At 39.3% G+C, this 27,591-nt stretch overlaps 2 protein-coding genes across 2 annotated transcripts in view; both read right to left on the reverse strand.

Moving 5' to 3' along the window:
* sema3fb (sema domain, immunoglobulin domain (Ig), short basic domain, secreted, (semaphorin) 3Fb) overlaps positions 1 to 25,981 on the reverse strand; it is a 185,915-nt gene extending 159,934 nt beyond the window's left edge. Inside the window, exon 1 of the mRNA XM_037764608.1 lies at positions 25,772 to 25,981. The gene's annotated coding sequence lies outside the window, so the exon portion shown is untranslated. The remainder of the gene's footprint in view (positions 1 to 25,771) is intronic.
* On the reverse strand, positions 14,513 to 23,096 carry arl8bb (ADP-ribosylation factor-like 8Bb). Its single transcript, XM_037764596.1, has 7 exons — positions 22,854 to 23,096; positions 20,359 to 20,439; positions 20,074 to 20,147; positions 18,764 to 18,857; positions 18,279 to 18,346; positions 17,231 to 17,301; positions 14,513 to 17,150 (listed from the first exon to the last, which is right to left on the reverse strand). The coding sequence occupies exons 1-7, from the start codon at positions 22,974 to 22,976 to the stop codon at positions 17,101 to 17,103; spliced, it is 561 nt and encodes a 186-aa protein (XP_037620524.1). The 5' UTR covers positions 22,977 to 23,096; the 3' UTR covers positions 14,513 to 17,100.
* Positions 25,982 to 27,591: the final 1,610 nt, after the last annotated feature.

The following is a 27,591-nucleotide window of genomic DNA, read 5'->3' on the forward strand; positions in this document are numbered from 1 at the left end:
ATAAAGCAGTCAGGAGTGACAATCTCTGGGCCCCAGCCAACGCAGCGTCCGTCCTGCTCAGATAAAGTCAGACAGGCCATCCATCAGTCCGGAGACACAGAGCTGGACCCATGCTCTCCCGAGCTCAATGGAAACGACTCAATGACCAGCCGCCGCTGGAATGCGCGGAGCCTCTTGCTCTCGAGAGGGAGGAACAAAGATGGCTGTGAACCCTCTCCGGAGGAATCATGCATAGAGATTAGAGCGAGTGTGTGACGCGTAGCCTATTAAGTGGTGGAGGTGCCACGTATCTGGGTCAAAAGGGTGGAGATGGTTTTTGACAATGGCGAGGACACGGCGCGTCTCCAGCTAAGAGGACCACCGCGGCTGCAGACCAACAGCTTCATACCGTAATGAGAAAGCAATAAGCCATGGAAAACTGCAAATGTCACACAATACATTCCACTCGTCAAGCCTGCGCAGAGGCAGACAAAGCACGAGAAAATGAAAGAAAATACCATCTCCAAGTCCTTCCTAAAAAGGATGTGTGGATACAACATGTTACAGAGATTTCAGATAAAAGCCACAGGATCAGATGCATAAAAAAAAACAATTTAAAATTGCCAAGAATCTTGTGAATACACAGTACTGTAAATTTAATTATTCAGTGCAAACATCTTCACCTGGAAAAGCCTCTTCACTGCCTCCTCTGTATGGACAACCTCTCTTGCTGTCTGCTCTGTCTACACTCACGCAGCTTTGTATCGTGGTCTCAAGCCAGGAACTTGTCTGTGTGTCGCTCCAAAGAAAATATAACCAATTTCACGGGAACAAACAATAATTTCCCTCCCCTGTTTACTCAGAATTAGCCTCTCGGAGTTAACAGGAGTGGAGCGAAGGGGGTCTGCGTTGGTTCAGGACCGAGCTAAATATGGTTTGATTCTTAAATCAATTTGCATGCATAAGAAATCAATTATATGTGTTTTTTGAACCCCTCCAATAAATGAGCTCATTGTTTCGCCTCAGTGTTTAAAGTGGCTGGTTAATGTTTCTAATAACTTATGAAAGTGGAAGTGTGTGGCTGTTTAAATGGCCCGTCACTGGTATCTGGTGTATGTCACTGGGACTGTTATTGAAAAATTATATTACACTTTCTCTGTATCATTTTTAACATGTAAAGGGAATAGTTTGACATTGGGAATATGTTTAACGTATGTGCTATTGATAACATTGCTAATATTCAGCATTATTCAGATGTCGCACTCTCCCTCCTCCGTTCCAATGCATTCACTTCACAACAATGGGTTGCCAGTTTGTTGCACAACCTGCATATTTAATGGTCGAGTGGAGACAGACAGTCATGTCAAGTGATGAATATTTCCTGGTATAGTGATGAAGTCATAACTACAACATGCAGCTATGCATTAGCTATAGATTTAGGTTACTTTGTGCGGTGGTGTTTCAAGATTCATGTAACGTAATCTAAGGATATGGCTGGATCTAAATCAAATTGTCAATTGCATTTATTGGAGGAAAATAGTCGATAGATTAATCAATAGAAAATTAGTCGTTAGTGGCAGCCCTACTACTAGTGCTCCCCCCCCCCCCCCCCACTTATTTTGTCATTTTGCTCTGATGTGAGAGAGAAATTTAACCATTAACCTATTGGTGAAAATTGTTGGAAAATGTTTAGGGAACGTTCATTTTCCCTGAAAATGCGTCGCTATCTTTATTTTAAACCGACATGTTTTTTTGTTTTTTTTATCTTTTGTCCTTGTAGCTGCTAAATACACTCTTAAAGCCATAAAGTCGTCTGCCTGCTACCTTAGTAATTACGTTGAATAAGTGTTTGAAGGGAAACTGCAGATTTTCAACCGGCTCTGTGTCACTGCAGTGTGGGCAGTACATGGAGATGAACGACACCCGGAGCTTACGCTGAGCAACAACAAACACAAGGCTTTCATCCAAGAGAGCGCCGTTCATGTCCCGTGCATCGCGTTACTATCAGCTGTTCGTTCATGTCCCGTGTTCACAACGTTCAGTGTCATTTCACTGTACAAACATGATAGTTTTAAACCCAAACCTAACTATAGTGGTTTTGATACCGAAAATAAAGTCACGCCAAGGGGCGTGGCGCGATGCCAAGTGGGCGTGACGCCAAGGGGTGTGACGCCAAGGGGCGGTATGTAACGAGTTGGAATGAGAACCTGCTGGTTTGTTGGACACATCCACCTCCCCACCTGGCTGCCATAAATGGGCTCTCACTTTTTATTCTACGTCGCTACCTCTGAGCGTAACATATTTACGCGGATGTGTTCACAATTCAGTCAGTACAGACTACATGGCGTACAAATGACATTCCAAAAGGAAGAACGGCGTTCTTATTTCATGCTTTTGTCTTGTGCATTATCGTGTCATTCATAAAACTTTTCGTGCAACCGGAAGAAGACCAGAAAAGCGCGATGTAAATGCAAGTCCATTTACCATCCATCCATCCAACCGGGCTGGGCAACGCCACCGTGTTTTGATGATTCATGCTGCCTTCCTACCGTAGCACAAATCGATAGCAGAGTATATCGATTTTGATTTGAAAACAGGGGTGAGTGTAGTGTAAGAATATGGGGAGCATATTTTGATACGTTATTATAATATCTTTATTTAAGATTTCAGGGTTAGCGTATTTCAACTGACCAATATCCCCGGGGACATCAGGTTATAGTTTACCACCAACCTCTATGATGTATCACCTTCAGAGAGGATTGTGCTCATTGCAGCCTGGCACAATGACTTGGAGTCACACTCAACCAGAAATAGCAACTTGTCCCCATTTCGCAGTCAGATGCCAACAGCAAGGAAACAGCTCTCCTCTAAAACAATAGCATTCCAGTCTTGCTTCATCATCATCAGGACTCTCCGCTCAAAGACGTGCATATGCTGAGATCCAATGTTGTTCTATAAGCACCCTTTAATCACGCTCTCAGAAATGCTTTCAACTTGGCAGCAGAGCGAAGTGTGAAGGACACGCTACGTCAAAGAATGCAATTCTTTCTTCGGCTGCCATGCCTCGTCTTCTTTCCTGTGTGTACCCAAACACTTTTCTTCATCAGATCGTGTTCAAACACTTCTTTAATTACGACATAACACATAGAGGTGGTTGGATTGGCAATCCCTCACACAAAACATGGCAGCGGAATTAATGACTGGAAAGTTTGCTTTGGAAGCGTCTCAACGACAACATGCTAAAGCAAAACTGCCACTTGGAAACCATCGCAGGCAAGTCAGTGAAATGAAAATGGACAGTCCATTAAACTCACACACGCGGAGTACCGTGTGGAAAACATGAACGTGTTTTAAGGAAAAAGGACGTCATAGTGGACTCTAGCATGTATTAGTAAGACTTTACGCTCTTTTCTGTGTTTCTCTCTGCAGGCTTCTTGTAGCTGAAAGAGCGTATGTTCAGGCAGGTGGTTGGAAGATGCCAAAGTGATATTTTTCCTATTCCTGTGACTGAGTTAGCTTAAGCAACAGCTGTTTCTCATCAGCAAAACTTCTCGGTTTATAACGGAGCGCAACCCCACAGGGAAGACTGTTGCTTCTACTGTATGAGCAAGAGTAAATCATGTAGCTCAAGGGATATTTCGGATATTTCCCTCATGTAATAAAAAAATGAATGGGAAAAAAATTCAGACAAATGTAGTCAAGGGGAGCCAGAAGATGAGCAGCAGATCACGGCATGTCTCACGAAATGACATCACATACTGGAGGCCTCCTCACATATCACTTTTCATCTGGAGCTATGCTAACTCCTCGAGGATGGATGTATGATCATCCTGCGTCTGCTCTGACCCTGGGAAAGATGCAGAAAGGTGTCCTGGCAGGGGATCAGACAAAAAGGTAAAGGCTGTTCTTCCATCTGATTGGCTTCTCGTTGTCTGCCAAGGCCAGCTACCTGCAGAGCAAAGGCTTCTGCTGATATCAAAGGCAGGTGAAGCTGGTCTGAATCCAGCTGTCACCGAGTTTTCAGTTCATCTGGCCCGAGGGAACATCTGTCCCTCTCATTGAACTGAATCCAAAGTCTCATTAAGGCCTTATTGAGAGGAGTACAGGTGGTGCTTAAAGGGATAGTTCAGGTGTTCTGAAGTAACACAGTCTCACGGCAGTTTGTGAAATAGTCACGCTCAGCACGACTTTCAACAACGTATTTTTTGTGTATTTTCCTACGAATGTCCAGCAACACGTGATGCTCGTGTCAATATCCGCTCCAGTCTTTTCAAATCAAAACTACTTATTTAGGTTTAGGAAAAGCTTGCGGTTTGGGTTTAAATAACACCGGAAGTGCCGTAACTTAAGTACGGAAGTTAGGTGACAAATAAATCATAGAAAAGTTTCACTTTCAGTTCAGTTCCCCGTTGGAAAGGAGAAGGAAAGGGCTGACTGACGGCAAGATAAAGTGGTGAAAATATTCTAAATATAGCGTACACTTAAACTGATATTGATTGTTTTAGGTGAGCCTTTCTTTTAAGTGGCTAAAATACATTTCTCTGCAGTTTTGCTTTGCTCCGGTGTTGGTACTCCTGTCTGTTTCTTTAAACTGGGGGCGTGCCGACCGTCATCTACTGTAAGTAATACACCTACTATGGATAAGTACCTCATACAACCCCACTTCAAAACACCCAAACTATCCCTTTAACTCTATCTGGCAGTCAAAGCTCATGGAAGTAAAATATTCTCTGTGCAAAACGAAACCTACACCTATGGATTTGGGTATGAAAATACAAAAACCTCACACACTGAAAATAGCATCCAAAATTGAGTCTTTAGGTTGCCACACTGTTTGCGCGACATTATTTCACTCCTATTGTTTATCATTTTTTTCCAACATTCCTGCCTGCGGTGCACCGTTTGTCCTGGCAGCATCTCTATTCACAACCTACAGGGTTTTCAGCCATTGTCAACCTGAAGCCACAGTGACTGAAGGATAAAGACCCCCGTAAAGTCCTCTTAACACACTCATACCTGATGCTGCACGCAAACAAAGAGCCGCAGACTCCTCCGGCCTCCAGCCAGGAGGGCTGCGAGCGCACCGCGAGGACATCCTTTGTGAGGATTTGGACAACATTTATCAGAAAAGACACATTTTAGTGACATGTTGTTTTTTTGCCCCCTCATTTTACAATTGTCTTGTGTAGTTTAAAGACCTCCTAGGGTCCAGTATGTTAATGAATAATCCAGTCTAATTACATTGAGGCTCAGTTTTATAGAACGGTGATAGAGCCACAAAATGAAGTCACTTTATGCAAAATAAGGAGACAAAAAAGTGAAGGAATTAATACACAATCAGATCAATGTGAACGAATTGTCCTTTATGAACAATACTGTCGTGTTCCAGAATAGTTGTTTCAACATATCCCCAGTCTTTATGCTAAGCTAAGCTAACCACCTCCGTGTGTAGTTTCATAACTAGCAGACAGATACTAGAGTGGTATTGATGCTCTCATCTAGAAAGGACATAAGCGCATTTCCCTAAATATCAAACTCTTCCTTCAACTGTGCTATAACTATTTCTCTAGACTCTATGCGTATACTTGCCAACCCTCACAATTTCCGCGTGAGACTCCCATTTTTCTCTGCCCTCTTCCTGTTTCCTCCCGGGGTCACAACTATCCCGTATTTCTCCCGATTTATGACAAATCTTCATAGCTTTTTTCTCCTTTTCTTTATCTCAACCTGTTTCTGGTACTGAAGTATAAGCCTTACTGTTTCCACCAATAGAGCTACACCAAATGTTGTTTCCCAGTGGAAGAGATGCATGTCACACAACGTGGTTTAAGCTGCGCTCACCGCACATCACAGCGGGCAGCGCCCAAAGTCGGGCTTTTCTCAACGCAGCGAAAAGCCGTCATGGCACGACGTAAGCTATTGGATATAATAGGTTTTTGTCCGAAAGGAACTTCAGTGAGTGAGAGACAGAGAGAGAAATGGAGACTACTAAGAAAAAGAAATACTCAAGCAGCGGCAAAAAATGTATGAATGAATAAAGACTGATGAATATTAGTTTATACCAGAGATTCACGTTCACGCCAGAGGGACGAATTATTCAGTTTTCTTTCCTGAGAATTAAAAGTAAAATTAAAAGTAGGCCTATTTTACAAACAAAATGCTGTTGCACTGCATTGTGTACTTATTATTTTGTTATTTTCATTCTTTAAAAGTCACCAGAAAGCAGGAAACAAAGTCTCTGAAACTCAAATATTTCTGGTGAAAGAACCCCCCACATTGATTTTGAAATCCTCCTTATTTTTGAGGTCTCAAGGTTGACAAGTGCGTCTACGTGGTTGGTGTCCCAGTGGAAGAGAGATCATATATCATATTCAACCTGCTTTTATGACTTGTGTGTTGTGTCTAATGACCTATGTCACCTCCGTCTGCTTTTCCAGCAGGATAAAGAAACTGAGGATTGATATTTAAATGCTTAATCACATAATGTTACTTGAACAATGCTACTGAAGCAGATGTGGAAACGACACTATACCATAAAAAAACTGACCAAACCACACCAACATCTGAAGACTTACAAGTTCAGTTGTTCACCGCCCCCGCATTACTATTCACCCCACATACCAAGTATACTCCCTTGTTCAAAGAATTACACTTCCTACATCAACTTTTCATTAAATATACATAAATCCAACATGGTTTAATAAAGTGGACTACAGTGAATCTGCCTTAAAAATGCAGAATGATAAATACTCAATCTATATGTAAATATGAGGTACATAGGAAAAAAAAAAAAAATCAAAACGCAGGAAAAATGCATTAGCCGCCCTATTTGATCAGAGCCCCAGGAGCTGAAGTTAGGATTTTTAATGGAATCTGAGGAGGGGAGAGTGTCAGCGGCGAGGCAGGGAGGTGAGAGTGTGAAAGCGTTCACAGGAGAGCTGGCTATCTGAGAGGACGCCGGATAACAGAATGGACCTGAAAGATTACTCGCACTGAGTGGAAATGGATTTATTGCATTTGGAGGTCTCAGCAGCTTTTCTGCACTCCCACAATCGCAAAAAAAAAGAAGAGAAAGTCATGGTTTACGTCAAATAAAAAATAACTTTCTCGTTCGACACTCAAACAGTGATTTTCTGTTAAAGCTCACAGCCACTCAAACTAAAGCAACACCTGCTGAAAACCTCAGTGTTACAAGTATAAAACATGAAAGATGGCTAAGTTTGAGCAGTTTTCTATTTAGGATATTTAGTTGATTAATCAGAAACACCTACTGTATATCTAAACATATGATCATTTCTATGAAACAGCATGCTTGTGTTTTTATTATCTAACAAAAGTCTACAGTACAACCATTCAAGCTGTAGCCTACAAAGGCTAATATGCTCACAATGGTAATGCTAACATGCTGATGTTTAACAGGTATATTTTAGGGAACTAACGATTATTTTTATTGTTAATTAATCTGTTGATTATTTTTCTCAATTAATCAGTTAGTTGTTTGGTCTATACAATGTCAGAAAAGGATGACAAATGTTGATCAACTGTTTCTCAAAACCCAAGATGACGTCCTTAAATATCTTGTTTTGTCCACAACTCAAAGATATTCAGTTTATTGTCATAGAGGAGTAAAGATACCAGAAAATATTCACATTAAGAAGCTGGAATCAGAAAATGTTGATTATCAAATCGATTATCAAAATAGTTGGCGAACAATTTAATAGTTGGCAACTAATCAATCAATCGTTGCAGCTCTAGTATATTTACCATGTTCATATCTTAGTTTAGCGTGTTAGCATGTTGACATTTGCTAATTAGCGTGCAGGTATTTGGTCATACAGTTAACCAAAGTATTGGACATTGGTCAGATGATGGCTCTAGATGAAAAGTCAGGGAATCACTAAAGTAATTCCCATGTGTGGATCAAATTTCATGGCAATCCATCCAATAGTTGATGAGATCCGGCTGAAAAGTGAAGCCAATGCTGAAGTGTTTTAAACTTGCATTCTTTCTAACAGCCAGCAGGGGGCGACTCCTCTGGTTGCAAAAAGAAGTCTGATTGTATAGAAGTCTATGAGAAAATGAGCCTACTTCTCACTTGATTTATTACCTCAGTAAACATTGTTAACATGAGCTTATGATCTCAATCGCTAGTTTCAAGTCTTCTTCTTCTAGTTTTCGTCTTACAACTTTAACCCTTTCACAGTGTGTTTTCAGTTCATGAAAGTTAATTGTAACGTTTTGGTCACCTAAAAATGTCTTGTTCAGTGTTCTATTGTGCTTAGCTCCACCCTCTTGTGTCACTTCTGGTAGCAAAAATGCCAAACTCGAGGCTTCAAAATGGCAGTCCACAAACCAATGGGTGACGTCACGGTGACTACATCCACTATACAGCCTCAGTCTGGATCAGAGTGGTGGACCAACCAACGGACCTTCATTGCCATCCATAATTCCACGCCACTGACAGATCTTATCTGCTGCTGCTCTAAGCAAAATTTCAAATTGTTATTGCTTGTCTTAAAAAGAAATCCATGCATGTAAAGGAAAAAAAACATCAAAATGTAATGGAAAAAAAACACAATCAAATTAGATTGTTTAAAAACAGCTGAATTGATAATCACACTGGGTCAAACAAACACACTAGATGTCCGGGGTTAACCAGCTAAGTTAAAGAATGTATGTTGTGTATAGAATCTTATTAAGCTGGGTTGTTACAGGGTGTGTGTTCATGTCACCATCTGTCTTTTACAGGGTGTAGAGCAGTGAGGGATGCTGATGTGAGCCATGCAGCTCTGGATATGAATCATGTGACATTCCACACATAGTGATTAGTGCCAAATTACGGTCCACACGAGGACCTGAATGAAGTGTTTGCCGATGCCTGTCGATGCCGGGGCTTCAACCCTCTAATCCCCAAACTATAGTTTAACAACTCTGGAACAGCTTATTTACGTCTCATAAAACAGAGGCTTTAAGATCCTGGGACAAATTACCCCACAGTTATCTCTGATGTCATCGCTGTCACACGAACAAAGAGGACTTACTGGCAAACAATAAATAAACAACTGATTGCCTGGGCCAATGTGAAATCATGACTGGTTTCAGGCTGCACGTAATGTGCTGAAACACTGAGCAAAGCACACTGTAGACCTCCACCAACCAGGCTTCATTTCAGATTACAACAAGTCAGGCCGCATCCGCTTTGTAATTCTCTGCTGATTTTTAGATTTAATATCTTGCCGTTTAAAACTCGTGCGGATACTGGTGCAGTAAATCAGACATGAAACAACCTTCACCTTGAGAAGCACATGTTCGCAGCTTGGGGGATTTAGTGAGATGCTCTGTGGGTGCCCTGTAAATGCTGTATATCATAAACATTATGATCTTAAAAGTCTAAATGCTGGATTGGACTAAATGCTATTGCAGGCCTGTCTGGAAGATATAAAAACTGTTTATAATAACAGAGGGAACTACAGAGAGGAGGAAGGAAATGGGGATGCTTCAGCCTTGACAGAGATAGTACAGAAGCTACTAATGCATGCTAAATAAACCCAAATGCACACACAAGCATGCAACATTTAACCATACGCCATCCAAGAATCTTTGATTGGAACGACAATAAACATTTTCTCACTGTAAAAAATGTCCTGGTGACTTACACAGATTACAATGTGACCTCTCTGATTATGAGGCAGCATAAACTAGGTGGAAAGTGTTTGCAGAGCGCTGTCAAGACGATTGAGCAATAGTAAAGCGCAGGCTTCCTACACCGACTGAGTGAGACAGTCCAGGGCTGTTTGCTGGAAAAGACAGGAGTGAACCTGTTTATGTAAAAGAGACAGCAGCTTTAATCATGAACCGTTTAGGAGCATTAGACAGGCAGGCGTTCTATAGACAGGCGGCTGAATAGGATGCCTGCGATGTCAAACAGTTGTTTCATGTTGCAAAGGTTAAATATTAAAGAGGACCTATCGTGCTTTTTCCCTTTCCTTTAGTGTGTTATATAGTTTTTTTGTGCACGTAAAAGGTCAGCAAAGTTACAAAGTCCAGGCCAAAGGGAGTTACTCTCCCCCACAGAAACGCAAACTGCCTGTAACGCCTCGCTTGAAGTCCTGCTATTTCTTCTGTAACGTGGTGATGTCACCAAGTAACACAATTTGCATAACAGCAAGTTTGGCACACCTGCAAACAAAGCTAGTTAGAGCAGAGCTGGAGCAGATCAAAGAGTCTGGTTCGGTTGACCAATCACAACAGCGTTTATTTGAACATTAAATCATTTAACCATTTTCTAGTAGAAACTAGGGCCGTCAAAGTTCATCCGATAAGGTGTTAACGAAAATTCGTTTTAACGCCCCTAATGTCTTTAACGCAGTAACGCAAACTTCTGTTTTTAGGTTGTAGTGGGCTCACTTTTTTTTTTTTCAGTGAAGATACTGGTATCATATTGCAAAGGAGATTAAATAACGCTCCAAACTTGCGCTAAAATTTGGCGAGGAAAAACTGGCATGGCCATTTTCAAAGGGGTCCCTTGACCTCTGACCTCAAGATATGTGAATGTAAATGGGTTATATAGGTACCCACGGGTCTCACCTTTACAGAAATGCCCACTTTATGATAATCACATGCAGTTTGGGGCAAGTCATAGTCAAGTCAGCACACTGACACACTGACAGCTGTTGTTGCCTGTTGGGCTGCAGTTTGACATGTTATGATTTGAGCATATTCTTTTATGCTAAATGCAGTACCTGTGAGGGTTTCTGGACAATATTTGTCATCGGTTTGTGTTGTTAATTGATTTCCAATAATAAATATAAACATACATTTGCATAAAACCAAGCATATTTGTCCACTCCCATGTTGATAAGAGTATTAAATACTTGACAAATCTCCCTTTAAAGGTACATTTTGAACAGATAAAAAATGTGCGATTAATCGTGATTAAATATTTTAATAAATTGGCAGCCCTAGTAGAAACCCAAAATACAAGTATGCACCTGAAAATAAGCATACTATGTCCCCTTTAATTCAGTATAAGCTCAAATTTGGACATTATTTGGACCACAATGGATTATGTAATACAGCGGACTCCCCATAGTGCTCTGTAGATGTGTTCCTGATTATAATCATTATGAGCAGCCCTGTCGGAAGTTGAGTTACATTCTCATAATCTACAACATCCATCAAGGTTTTAGAGAGGATTTATTAAACGGAGGGTTGTAGCAATTAAGCGGAGTGAAAGCTACGAGGGAGTGAATCATGTCTGGAGGAATATTCCATAATTCAATTTATAGCAGCCCTTGTAATGTTGGATGATGAATGCTCATTCATAGGTCTGACTGACTGACCAACACATTTAAGAAATGCAAATAGCAGAGTTGTGACAGGTGGTAGGTGCAGAACATGTTGTATTACGTAATGAGCTCGTTGGTGATGGAGTGTAACTACATTAATAGTGTGTCACGCCTTTGGGTCTTCTCCGTGACCTCCTCACATAAATCCCTGCAGTGGGTTTGTAACCACCTCTTAATCCCTGGCGGTCGCTGCAAATGTAAACCACACACATGCAAATAAGAAGTTCCCATGCGGACGCACACACACACACACACCACAGTCTACGCTGACCCATGGCATTCATCGGATAACACCTAGATCTGTCCACACGTTCCAACTACTGCCCTGGTATACAATAAATGGCAGCAGCTGTTCATTAAAAGCTGCGTTTAAGAAATGAGATTAATTAAGGTGTTCTTGCTTTAACAGCGCATGCAGGCCTCCTCTCTCTCTCTCTCCGACGGCTCCAGCTGCGAGAACACGGCTGGCTTTATTGCCCCCTGGTTTGTGACACACTCCCTGCGCTTGTCTTAACATTCTGCACAGCACAGTGTTACATTTCTATGCATAATAGTCATTTCTCTGCCAAGAAACACTGAAGGAGGTGTTAATCATCCATTGTGGGATCTGTAAGTAACAATAGCTGCTTAATGGGAAATACAGATATCTGTCCACAAAAGGGAGCGCAAAGTTAAGCCTGCATGTGGAAATTAAAGGGAATTGTGGGTGCATTTATGCTGCCTGATGAGCACCTCCATATGAAATGTTTTGTGAATGAAGTTGCAAGTAAGAAATAGTGATAAAAGCTAAAAACTGAGCTGGAATCAGTCATCCCACTCATTTACATGCAGTGCAATTCTAAATCTTTAAAGATGCTATTGATAACATTCAGCCACTAGATGTCACATTCTCCCTCCACCGTTCCATTGCATTCACTTCACAACAAGTCGTTGCCAGGCACTGACTGCCAATCTCAGCCATTTATCCATTTTTTCCAAACTAACTGACAACCCAGAGACCCTATTGGTCCACAAGCCCATACTTGACAACTTTGAGACCTAAAAAATAGGGAGGATTTTAAAATTAAACCAGGGGGTCTGTGCTGCGGGTCCTACGCCAGAAACATTTTAGTATAAGAGACTTTGTTTCCTGTATTCTGGTGACTTTTAAAGAATAAAAATAACAAAATAATAAGTAAACTGCAACCGCCTTTTTAATCTTAAGGTACTGTTTGTAACTTTTTACATGTATAAATCGTGTCGGTGTTTCCTATGCGCGCTCGCGCGTGGCTACGCTATTCCAACACAAACTACACGGAAGCACCAAAACCGCAAAGTTATATCTAGCAAAGCCCGTCTAGCAAAACAGTGTCAACTCTTCCTGCTCCAGCCCCCCGACCGTGGTCAGAAGACACCGGGGAGACCGTAGCTTTGGTATTCAGGACCGGAGTCGACGCTGTACTCTGCCTGCCTGCCTTCACTCACAATACAGTGCATTATTATTATTTCTTCTTCTTCTTCTTCGTCTTCTTCTTCTTCTTCTTCACACCGCGCTCGTTCTCACTCGCTCCACCTCTCACGTGCATGCGCGCGCACACTATATTCTGCAGAAGACGGGAGTCTGAAGCAGGAAACGCAGTATCAGCATTGATTCATGGAGAGACCTTCATCTGGTCAGCTAACATTACTGCCAAGCAGCTGAAATATAGAGTGATATTGTGGTTTTAGCTGACGTGTGTCGCCTCACTGTTTTGAGCGATGCTCGTTCATGTCTATTTAGAGCGAGCGCGAGCAACAGGACGCTGACTTAACAGCCACAGGTGTCGCTGTTAACAAGTAATTTCTGATTCTTACATAGAGTCCCTTTAATTCTCAGGAATGAATACAGAATAATTCACCCCTCTGGCATAAACTAATATTCATCAGTTTTTATTCGTTCATTCAGAATTTTTTTTGCCCCTGCTTGAGTATTTCTTTCTCTTTGTACTCTCCGTCTCTCACTCACTGTAGGCACTTTCAGACACAACCCGACAACGACACCACTGCACATTATTTCTTATGGCTTGCGCCACGCCAGTCTTTCGCTGCGTCAAGCAAAGCCTGACTTCTGGCGCTGTGCGTTGTGATGTGCGACAAGCGCAGCTCAAACCGAGTTGTGTCACGACTCGCAAGCAGCTCTCTTCTGCCAGTAAACATTAGGTATAGCCGTATTGTTGTCTGGGAGGAAACAGTAGGGCTATAATTTCCACTAAGGTGGATAATAAAGTCAAAGTAAAGTACACATGCTGCACAGTGCCAGAAACAGGCTGAGATAACGAAAAAAGAAAAAAAAGTGTCAAAATTTGTCATTAATCGGGAGAAATACGGGAGAATTGTGACACCGGGAGGAAACCGGGAGAGGGCAATGAAAAACCGGAAAATCGTGAGGGTCAGCAAGTTTGCACATGCCTTGTTAGAAATGGGAACCAAACGTCAGACATATTCCACAGAAATAAACCAAACATAAACTTGGGATCTATAATATAATACCTATAATAATAATCAATACTTTAAGCCTGCATATGGAAATTATCAAGGGAATTGTGGGTGCATTTACGCTGCCTGATGAGCACCTCTTTAAGAAATGTTTTGTGGATGAAGGTGCTGTGAAGTTTCAAGTAAGAATTAGTGTAACAAAAGCTGAAAACTGAGCTGGAATCAGTCACACCACTCATATACACTTCTAACTCTTTAAGATTGACATCGGCCAGGCCTGCACCGAAACACTGCCATATAATAATCACTGTATAATAAAAGGAGAAAAGTAGATTGAGACAGGTGAACATAATGGAAGACGTGACTGCACAACTACAAATGAAAAAGGATATTTTTGTACAGAAATAAACACCTGTAATCCAGTATCTTCAGTATATTCTTGCTTGTACTATTTTCCTGTTTTTTCCTTCGTAAGAACTGAATTGAAAATGTTTGATGAGTTTGTTGTCAAGCATGTTTGAAATTGATCAATTTATTTGTATGACACCAAATAAAATCAGTTTTAAAAAAAGGAAAGCAGGTTTATGAACACCAAAAGAGAACTTTTTACACTCCATAGAGACTTTAAAGCACCCATCTTTTACTATCATCCTCCCACAGTCCTCTGCTCCCACCTAGTGGTGGCAAACTAAACTGACCACTCTCCAAAGAATTTGCAAACCACACCTGAAATCCTTAAAAATAAAAACAGATTTATAGGCAATCACAGGGAAAGAATGCATGACATCTACAGGAGCATTTGTTGGAATAAAAATGCTAAATCTTATTTACAAAGTCTGCAATTGGATGTGAATAAATTCAGCACATGCACATACAAATTGCAAATAGGCTATATTATTATTATTATTATTCTTACACAGGTAACAAAGCTTTTCCCCAAATTACCCACACAGTCACCCAAATGTTACAGCCCCTCACTGCTGCTGTGGTCCCAACAATCGACATTTAGGATTTACGACGATCACCCACAGACTCAGAACAATGTGGGAGACAACAGAGTGTGTGTGATGGATCTGTAGAAAACATTACAAGCCATGTGGGCTTACATACGGCATTGAAGCAGAAGGGGATAACTCATCCCGATCCGGCAACACACAGAGAAAAAAACTTAATTAATCAAGATGCACTGGCCAAGCAAAGGACAGATTAATATACAGTGATCAAACCTGCGAGAAATCATTGTCTTGTCGCTGAAAGGAAACATGTCAATCAATACGTCGCTGTTAGAGGAGACCGCGTCGTCCTCGGGCTGCTAAGGCTTCTAAAAAAAAGGAATCTAGGGATGCACCGATAACGGATCGGATATCGGGCCGATACTGACTCAAATAGCTGGATTGGGTATCGGTGACAATGGGGCCGATCTATTAAATTCAATTTATGTTTATATACTATAAACATTATATAGCAGAATTTTGATTCCTGATTAAGTTTGAACCAATTTGATGCTGTAATTCCTCTTTATTTAAACGTTTTTTTCTGCCAAGTTGTTGGTGTAGGATTCATTATTTAAATAATAAATAATAATTCACTAACTTTATGTTATGTTATCTGTGTTCATTTGTTACATTTGGTTTTACAAAGCTAGGAAAGCAATGTTTAAGTCAAGCCTGCTGTTGCCTTACACATAAAAGAATGATCCCAGTCTCTTCCACACAGTGAGGCATACAGCTTATTAAATAAGTAATAATGTACAGTGAGCTAGCTTTACATTATCCCTCTTAATACACGGCTACTTACTTAATAAATCAATAACTTGACACAAAAAACGGTCCGCCAGAGTCCGACATCAGAACTGCGCCCATAGCAACAGTCTGTTATACATAGCAACAGTCTGTTATACATAGCAACAGTCTGTTATACATAGCAGACCGCAGAACGCCCTGATTGACCAATCAGAATTGAGTATTCAACAACACCGTGTAATAAACACTGGTATTTGATCGGTACTCGGTATCGGCCGATACCCAAAGCCCAGGTATCGCTATCGGTATCGAGACTGAAACAGTCGGATCGGTGCATCCCTATGGGATTCAAACCCGGGTGTGGCAAGGCATGGATGACATCAAGCATCCAACGCTTTGAATTAATGAACTGTTCTCCGTCATCATGACTAATACTGGCTTTCTGTTATCCAACCCGAACAAAATAGGGATTATGAAACAGATACTTGGGCACACCCAAACTGTGTTCAGACATTATTTTTGTTTTTTAAATATCCTTTAACAACCTGAGAACTGCAAGAAAAAAAGCCCACATTTCAAGCTACATCAAAGTGTCACAGGCTACAAGGTGAAACAGCATTCAAAATTACCCACCAACCAAACTACATGTAACATTTTTTCATTTTACCTCGCTTCATCATTACTTCATTCCTCGTTTTTCATTGCTAGTACAGTACTGTCTTCTCCCAGACATCATAATTTATGAGATTACAGAACATAAAATGAGATTGTCGAGGGGTGGCGTTAAGTGTAATCAAGGGATTTATGCTGCGTCTGTACCAAGTGTTTATTTATAATAGCGGGTTGGGAGCTGCGTTGGGCAATTAACTGTCTGATTGGAGCCGAAGGCACTTAAAAACTCCGCTGACCTATCTTAGGATTTCGCCTCAGACACAACAACCACTCAGTCTCACCTTCTACTCATCTTTACGTGTAAACTTTGACTTAAGTCACTTAATAAAATAGATACTTATACGCCAGCAAATAAAATGCAGGCTACATTGCCAAGATTTTTTATCATGAATTGAAGGTATTAGCACAAGCTACCATCGTCATTTGGCAAATAACTGTTAAAAACTACAATCACAACTTTGTCACGTAAACACCAAAATGTTGACGAGCAACAGAACGGAAGTTTAAATGTGGGATTAGAGGAGGTCCATCGTAGTGTAGCTGGAGGAACAGCACACCGTTAACGTCATTAGATTCTCGTGTCGAAAGGGAACAGAAGCTTAAAAGAAAACGGAGACACAAAGCGTGGCCGTAATGACCGGCGATAAGGCATGATGGGTACGGACAATCCACCCTCTACTGAAACAACTTCTCAAGACTCCAGATAGTCGGGGTAGCGGTAGTGCTGTACAGGGGGCTACACGGCTATGGTAGTGTACTGGGTGGTGCAGGTGGCGACGGTAGTGAGCAGATAGCTGGATTACTTCACAGAGGCAGTGGAAAAGGATGGCTGTCGAGGTCCCGTGACCATTAGGGGGCTGAGGCCAGAGCTGCGACTCGGGGAGAAGGACGGGGGGGCTTCAGTTTCAGCTTCTCCGTGACTTTGAATGCTGAATGAGCCACTGCAGCGTGATATCTGCAAGAAGAGGGATGGGGGATATTAAGACATTTCTGTGACCACAGATGTAGAAGTATTTAAACTGATCCGCTCTTTACCTATATTGTCTTTCTCTTTGCAGGAGACAGAGTAGCAGCAGATCTCTCGGTCCTGAATGGCAGATAGATTCCTGAAAAAGGAAAGTAGGAAATGTGAAACCTTCAAGGGGAAATTAGCCTTATGCCTCATTTCCACATAGCGCTGTGTGTGTATGCAAGTCAACCGGATGTTCATTCATTCCTATGGGAACCTCTCTGATCTCTGATACGTTTGCAAAACTCCTTCCGCTTTTTTCAGTCCGTAATTTGCTTTGAGTATTGTGTGCCATAGGAAGTTAGCATGCTAGCATCCTTCACAGGAAGTTAACATGCTGGAATTAGAGAATTAAACGGATTTATGAATGTAATACAGCTTTATCTATATGTTTTTTTCTAAGTTAAAAGTCTGATGGCATATGAAAACTATTTTGTGAAAAGACATATGAACCACTATGAATACACTCCATGTTACACAGCTAGCATGCTATCAATGTTAGCTAAATATGCCGTCGAATTTTTCACTTAGAAATGTGACTCGTCTAGACTGGACGGCGAAAAAGAGACAGTAACTCATAGATATAGAAACAATGTTTTAAATCCATGTAGTAACTTCTCCCCTCCCCCTATCTGCAGTGGTGTTTCTATACATTCGTAAAGAGATGCGTAACCCGTGACCTGTTCAAAATAACGCAATGAACTTCTGCAGAGCCAAAATAAAATAAAATAAAATAAAATAAAATAAAATAAAATATATTTACAACACAAAACATTAATATTGGATGTTTAAAGCGCTTCGAAATGCGGCGCCAAAACTCATTCAATGGAACGACTCGCTCAATACAGCGCCGGAGTAAAAGGAAAGCGCCTCCTGTATTTCACGTCATTTTGTGTTTATTCTTTTCTTAAATATTAACTGGTTATCATTTAATGTGAGTCTAAACGCTGGGAAAGACTCACATAATACTCCCGACACTGATTCACCATGCACTAGTTATGACTGTTGGATACTTTACATCTGAAGGAAGTCCTGACGTTTGAGCAGGATTATCAACAAAAATAATGTACTCACATTTTTTCAATGAGCTGCTTCTCATCGAGTGCGTTGGGCAGGTCCCGTTTGTTGCCCAGTACTAGAATCTGAAACGTGAGGAATAAAGAGAAAGGGCTGATCAATATCAAGCACAGCGATGTATCAGCATTATCTCACAGTGTGATCAGACAACTTAAAGGATTTCTCTCAACCATGTGCTTTATCCATCAGAGAATCCTTACTGCTGGGAACAAATAAGACTGACTGTGGTGTCAAGTCACAGCAGCCGGAAACACGCAGCTTTAGCACGTCAGCTTAGATATTGAAAACTCATTAAGAAATCCTGGCCTGGGCTCAAATGACCACTTAGTGTTTCATCAAGCCTGAGGTTTACAGTGAGTACTAATTATGGGTTTAATCCGTGTTTGTGATCAGGGTCAGGAATCAATGTGATGAACTAAGGTGAGGCTGTAACATCATGAGCTTTTTGGGCCAACAAAAACACAAGAGGAGTGTTCTCTTACGGGAATTCCTTGTAGCTGTGGTTTCTCTAAAAGGTTGTGCAGTTCATTTCTGGAAGCTTCTATCTTCTCTCGGTCTGCTGCATCCACCATGTAACTGCAAGGGGGAGAAAAAAAAAAGTACTTTGAGTTTGGAAACATTAAAATAACCATTTCATTAAATCAAAAAACAAATATTTGAACTCTTATTATGACGTGAATTTTGTAATGACACAATTATAGGGAGAGATACCAAGCCATGTGAACATTAGGGGTGTGAATCTTTCAGTATCTTACGAGTCGATTTTGATTCTTGGGGGTCACGATTCGATTCAAAATCGATTCTCGATTAAAACAAAAAAAGTTATTCAAAATATAAAAATTGCTCGTTTCATAAACAAAATTGGTTGCTCCATTTTTATTTATGAGAAACTTGCCAATTTAAAAAAACAGAAATTGTAGACAAAATAACACTGTAAAACTGGCATTTTGTGTGATTTTTATCACACGCACTATGTCCATGACACCGTGTCTTAACTGGCTGCGAGCAGAGCAGCACTGCACAGCACGTTGAGCTGAACTTTTGTCGGACACCCTGTTTCTATTTATTCCTGTCGCTCACTTTGAAAGAGCTGCAACAGATGAGGTTCAACAGCTGATTCATGAAGTTGAAATGAGTTATCTGTACAATACCTCAACCTCCTAAATAGGGTGACAGCTGACTGGAGGGAGATCGCCTGAAAGTTTCCTACTTCCTGTTGGCTATATTGTAAGTCATTTCCAGTAAATACGCCTATCCCAATAAACGTGTTTTCTGTCTACAAATGTCGGAAGATGGCAAGTAGCTACGACTCACCCGTCTTTAAAGTGGTTACGTCTCCAGTCTGATCTGGAGCGCACAGCTGAAAGGTGGGTGGTTTGTTTACATGACATAATGTAATGCTTGCTGTTAGGACACGGTGTCTCTCTCTTTGCGGTCGAATTCTCTGCCCTCCTTACGATTGTTGAATTATTACCCGTTCAGCTTGACCTAACGTTACATTTCATTTTCAGTTAATGAATGATCGTGATGCATTCAGTGCACTTGAGGCAGACAGCTGCGGTAGTAAAAAAAAAAGTAGTTAAAAATCAATTTTTGGAAGTTGTGAATCGATTCAGAATCTTAGAAGATAGATCACCCCTAGTGAACATATTGAATAAGCATCGTATTGCATTAGTACGTATGTGTAATTTCTGTTCAGTTTTCCAGGATTCCAGCGACCTTAGGAAGCCAAATATTAAATGTATGGTCACAAAGGCCACCTGCTGTACTTTGACGTGTCCGAAAAACTTACACAATAGCGTTGACTCCTCTACAGTAGCGCTCCCACATGCTTCTGAAGCGAGGCTGTCCTCCTATGTCCCAAATCTGAAGTGAGAAAGCACAGAATCAAAAATACAGTCATAAACCACACAAAAGCCTTTGCTCCATTTTGTTCTCTTTATAAACCAATCATTGCACCATTAGTGCCCTAGGGTGCAGACTACACAGCTCTATGCTGGCACCAGTCCAGGTAAAAATACAATTCAGTTCAACAGTGAAAGCATCCAGCTGGCCATATTTTTGCTCGTTAACCTACCTTTATAGTCACGTTGCCTTTAGTGACCTTCCGCATGTTGAAACCGACTGTGGGAATCATGTCTTCACTGAACTGGCCCGACTGCACAAGACAAGAGGGAAGTGGTTAGTGAGCTAGCAACTGAAATATTAAGTGTTGAAATGGTATTACAAACATCCACATGCATCTAATTAGTATTTGTTTCCATTTGGTGCTAGCTCATTTCTAACATTTCTGTAATAACATTCTGTACAACGCCTGTGTCTCTGCATCGGCATTAAAACTTGTCAACATGTAATTAATTCAGTATGGTTTCATCAAACCTCTAGCTCAATTTGAACACTTGCTCTTTTACTCCATGAATCATATTAAGAGATGACGGCATCTATGCATCATCATACATTAGCTTCCAATCAAGGTTTCTGCAACCAACCAGAGCTTTAGAACTAAATAAGCTTAATGTGCCATAAAAAGGCTTTTATCCTAAAAGTGGGCTCACCCAACTAGGCCTGCACGATTTTGAAACAATATCTAGCTGCGATTATTTTGGCTGATACTGCAATGCGATACGATATTATAAGGTATGATCATTATTCTCATTTTCATTGAAAAACATATTTAAATGATTCTGGTGTGATTTTTGTGGGGATGTGTACCAAACAGATGTTTTCTTAAGCAGCACCACAATATTTAATTTAAAATGGTATTTTGACACACATTTTTACCTTTAACCAATATACAGATTTCCTCCTAATCCTGCAATTTGAAAATTGCAGAAAGCCATAATGCAATTAATTGTGCAGCCCTACACCCAACTCTAAAGCCGACATAACCTGCTTAGATAGGACATGTCTGAAAGAACTTCAAATATGCTAGATAATAGCCTTGGTTGAGTGGCTCATATATACAGCCCGGGCCAAGTCCAACAGTCAAAGTGAAGGAGAAGGCAGCTTTGTTCAAACCTAATCACAGATCACCTGACATGACCACAACAGACTCAGAAAAAAATGTGTATTCTTGAGATGAAGCCAGGAAAGGTGGAGCCGACAGTACTGTGGCCTACGAGTAGACTTCTTAAGACTAGAGTGTGTGTGGTCTATCACCTAGAAACACAGACATAAACAACAGTATGGACTACAGAATATAACCCTTAGTACGGTACTAAGGGTTATATTCTGTAGTCCATACTGTTGTTTATATCTGAAGGGTTATATTCTGTAATCCATTCTGCTGTTTATATCTGAAGGGTTATATTCTGTAATCCATACTGTTATTTATATCTGAAGGGTTATATTCTGTAGTCCATAACGTTGTTTATGTCTGTGTTTGTCACCCACCCGAGGTTACTAAACAAGCTCGACATTAAAACAAACTGGTCAAACAAAGAGGGAAATTATTAGGGCTGGGCGATATGGAGAAAATCAAATCACAATATTTTTTTGACCAAATACAACAATATCGGTAATTTGCAACGATATTGTAGAGTTGACTATTGGTGCTTTTACAGAATATTTACAAAATGAGATTTGTTTTAATCATCAGTAATATGGATAAAATGACTAAGTGGGTAAAGGCAAATAATAAAACATCTAAAACAGTCTGATAAGTTCAGCAAATTAAGTCAATTTAGGACTACACTTATGCCATATTAGGATATCCAAAATCTAAGACAATATGTAGTCTCATATCTATTAATATAATAGATATATGGCCCAGCCCTAGAAATAATCATAAAATCTAGACCTGACAAGGGAGGAAGTCTAAACAGGAGCCGATGACAGTAATAAATTCAGTTATGTAGGCTTGGCATGCAACAGTATATCTGTTATATCATGTTTATAGCTTGTATTGTTTATAGCTTGTATTGTACATTGGTAGAATTTAAATTTTTTTGCTTTTTTTTTAATTCTTATTTCATTCTAACGTTTTTATCCATTCTTTTGTTATTATACAGCTTATTTGCACCAACAAAACCAAAGCAAATTCCTAGTGTATACCTCTTACACCTGGAAATAAACACGATTCTGATTCCAAGCAAATCTAGCTATGTATATATATATATATATATTAATACATATATCTTAAGTATACTTAAGTTACATTTATAATCTACAATAATAATCTAGATAGCTGGCAGGCTGTGGTTTATTATGTCTCCAGATGTCTATGTCTCAGAGCTAGATGACAGACTGTTTACAAAGTGAGCTTGATGTCCTCATATCAGTGATGTTGCCACACCAGCAGCTGATCACATGACCGGTTTCACAAGTCATACTAACCAGCTAGCAAAACAACAACTGAGTCACATCACTACTAGTGTTGCTATTAAACACTAATATGTGATATTTTTAAAGCACCAACACTATCCAGACATACCCATGCATATTTAGAACAATAATATAAATGTTGCTGTGTTTAATTTAATTAAATATTCAAAGAAACCTTCCTTTCTCTCCAGGTAGTAGCCTGGGCCCAAACTGACAGTGCTAACAGTTAGCTTAGCTTAGCTCACTTACTGCTATCACGTTAACGAAGGTTGTCTTTCCGGAGTACTGGAGTCCCACCAGAGTCAGCTCCATCTCCTCCTTCCAGAAGAGAGTCCTGAACCAGTCCAGCAGTCTGTTGATGAGGGCCAGCATGTTGATGACTCGGCGGTTAGTCTCTCTGTAGTCTGTCTGTCTGGATGTGAGAGTCTGCTACAGCAGGAAGAGGCTAACTGCTGCTCTGCTGCGTCATCTCATCATGTGATCATCCGGCTGATCAGGACTGTTGCTGCTGGGAGCGCGTGCCCGCTGGCTGAGAAGTGCATGAACCTCACGGCGGGAGCGCGCACGCAGTGAACGCGGAACATGAGGAGCTGATATTCAACTTTAAACATGCACTATCTGCAACCATCGTGGGCTGTAACCACTGGCGCACTTCACACTTACTTTACACTACACATCATATATACCATTTACTTTACACTACACATCCTATATACACTTACTTTACAATATACATCCTATACACCACTTACTTTACACTATACATCCTATATACCACTTACTTTACACTACACATCCTATATACACTTACTTTACACTACACATCCTATATACACTTACTTTACACTATACATCCTATATACACTTACTTTACACTATACATCCTATATACACTTACTTTACACTATACATCCTATATACACTTACTTTACACTATACATCCTATATACACTTACTTTACAATATACATCCTATACACCACTTACTTTACAATATACATCCTATATACACTTACTTTACAATATACATCCTATACACCACTTACTTTACACTATACATCCTATATACCACTTACTTTACACTACACATCCTATATACACTTACTTTACACTACACATCCTATATACACTTACTTTACACTATACATCCTATATACACTTACTTTACACTATACATCCTATATACACTTACTTTACACTATACATCCTATATACACTTACTTTACACTATACATCCTATATACACTTACTTTACAATATACATCCTATACACCACTTACTTTACACTATACATCCTATATACACTTACTTTACAATATACATCCTATATACACTTACTTTACAATATACATCCTATACACCACTTACTTTACACTATACATCCTATATACCACTTACTTTACACTACACATCCTATATACACTTACTTTACACTACACATCCTATATACACTTACTTTACACTATACATCCTATATACACTTACTTTACAATATACATCCTATACACCACTTACTTTACACTATACATCCTATATACCACTTACTTTACACTACACATCCTATATACACTTACTTTACACTATACATCCTATATACACTTACTTTACACTACACATCCTATATACACTTACTTTACACTACACATCCTATATACACTTACTTTACACTATACATCCTATATACACTTACTTTACAATATACATCCTATATACCACTTACTTTACACTATACATCCTATATACACTTACTTTACACTATACATCCTATATACACTTACTTTACACTATACATCCTATATACACTTACTTTACAATATACATCCTATACACCACTTACTTTACACTATACATCCTATATACCACTTACTTTACACTACACATCCTATATACACTTACTTTACACTATACATCCTATATACACTTACTTTACACTACACATCCTATATACACTTACTTTACACTACACATCCTATATACACTTACTTTACACTATACATCCTATATACACTTACTTTACAATATACATCCTATATACCACTTACTTTACACTATACATCCTATATACACTTACTTTACACTATACATCCTATATACACTTACTTTACAATATACATCCTATACACCACTTACTTTACACTATACATCCTATATACAGTACACTTACTTTACACTATACATCCTATATACACTTACTTTACACTATACATCCTATATACACTTACTTTACAATATACATCCTATATACACTTACTTTACACTATACATCCTATATGCACTTACTTTACAATATACATCCTATACACCACTTACTTTACACTATACATCCTATATACAGTACACTTACTTTACACTATATATCCTATATACCACTTACTTTACACTATACATCATATATACACTTACTTTACACTATACATCCTATATACACTTACTTTACACTATACATCCTATATACACTTACTTTACACTATACATCCTATATACACTTACTTTACAATATACATCCTATATACACTTACTTTACAATATACATCCTATATACCACTTACTTTACACTATACATCCTATATACACTTACTTTACAATATACATCCTATATACACTTACTTTACAATATACATCCTATATACCACTTACTTTACACTATACATCCTATATACACTTACTTTACACTATACATCCTATATACACTTACTTTACAATATACATCCTATATACCACTTACTTTACACTATACATCCTATATACAGTACACTTACTTTATACTATACCTCCTATATACCACTTACTTTACACTATACCTCCTATATACAGTACACTTACTTTACACTATATATCCTATATACACTTACTTTACACTATACATCCTATATACCACTTTATAGACTGCACATATGTACATATTCCATTTATTTATTGCACATACTACATTTATTTATTGACGAACTGTACACACTATTTTCATCCATTCACTCTGTATCTTTTATATCTATTATTGTTTTTATAATTTTTGTATACCTTTACCTCTCCTGTGTTTCACTCTGTTTGCTGATGTTGCTGCTTTGACACCTGAATTTCCCTCTGGGGATTAATAAAGGTTCATCTTATCTTATTAAATTACATTCAACTTTTTTGAGGACAAGTTAGTGTTTTTAGATGGTTACTAACCTGCAGGCTTCTCCTCGCATCTTCCAGCAGCATGAAGCTGAATCAAGTGTCTGGACAGCAAACTTCCCAGAGAAAAAAGGGACTTTGCAGCCTTTAATTGTGGAAAAACACTAACGTTTCAAGATTAGTGTCTTCATTAGAGTCAAAAGTGGTCAAAGACAAACACATAAATAATCAACCCACCAGGAGTGCATTTCTTACCCTATTGGGTAATTGGTTGAACTGGATTGCAGATCTATTGGATAATGGCTCCAAAGGTGGGAGTAGCCATAGTGCCACACCCCATCAGTGGTGGAGGAAGTCGGCCTACTATTATGGAGGATGGAAGTTGCCAAAATAAAAAATAAATGAATAAATAATAAAATAATATTAAAAATAAATGTAGCCATTAATTAATTGATAAAATATGACCCAAATGGATGTTTCTGTTTTAATTTGCTTCTTTATTTATCTTTGTATTAATTCCATTATGTATTTACTTGTGTTTAATTTTCCCTTTTATTTATTTACGTATGTATTTTTTTTTTCTTTTTAAAAATTATTTAATTATTTTTGCATTTATTTATATTTGCATTTATTTTTTAATTTATTTTTGCATTCTTTTTTATTTATTTTATATTTATTTTTAAATGTGTGTGTTTAATTGTTCGGTTTGCAAAAAAATAAAAAAATAGTGAGAAATGCCATCACAAGTTCTCACAGCCCAAGGTGACATTACAATGCTTGTTTTGTCCAAACAAAAGTACAAAATTATTAAAAAAGTAAATAAGGGCGCCTGGGTTAGCTCAGTTGGTAGAGCGGGCGTCCATGTATTAAGGCTTGGTCCTGATTGCGGCGGCCCGGGTTCGAATCCGGCCTGTGGCCCTTTCCGCATCCACTCTCTCTCTCTCCCCCCTTTCAAGACTCTATCCACTGTCCTCAATAAAAATGGAAAATGCCCCCAAAAAAATAACTTTAAAAAAAAGGAAATAAATTCAAGTACCTAAAATTTTGACTTTTAGTTATTCCACCACTGCATCCCATGCACTATAATCACTGACTCAAAAATAATCATCAGACTCAAAAGAACATGGATATCTCTTAAGATAGAAGTACAAAAAGTACAAGTATTACATCCATCAGGTGTATATAAATTAAACCATGAAAAATCCAGTTCTTCATTTAGGGCAAAGGGCTGAACTGTGGGGGGGAGAATCACCAGAGGCCCAACGAGTCGAGATTATCACGATACTTAAGTCACCATACGATCTTATTGCAATTTTAATATTTTGCGATATGTTGAGTATTGCAATAAGATATATTGTGATTTATTACCTTTTTCAAACTGCAAATTATGCAGTTTATCTACATCTGTTTTATCTCTGTTCATCTTAGAGTTTTCATTCACATATCTTGAGGTCAGAGGTCAAGGGACCTCTTTGAAAATGGCCATGCCAGTTTTTCCTCACCAAAATTTAGCGCAAGTTACGAGGGTTATTTAGCATTCTACCCGACAAGCTAACATGACATGGTTGGTACAAATCGATTCCTTACCTTTACTTGCTTTAAGACTGAGCCTGCTACAACCTCTGAAAGACAGAATAGTGTCCGTCGCATTGTTAAGAGGTTAACAGTTTATATAATGAAAGATGTATACTTGACATCTGTGTATCGATACAATATTGCCACGCAAAATATCGCAATACTGTGCTGTATTGAATTTTCCTCCCACCCCTGCTCAACTGTGTTAGAGTACGAATCCAATATGTTTCTCTGCAGAGCAGTGAGTTGATAATATCCCCACCTCCAGGAGAGGGCGACATTGTTTCTATTCCCCAGAA

This window comes from Sebastes umbrosus, chromosome 1 (assembly GCF_015220745.1).
Source record: "Sebastes umbrosus isolate fSebUmb1 chromosome 1, fSebUmb1.pri, whole genome shotgun sequence".
In the NCBI taxonomy this organism is placed as follows: domain Eukaryota; kingdom Metazoa; phylum Chordata; class Actinopteri; order Perciformes; family Sebastidae; genus Sebastes; species Sebastes umbrosus.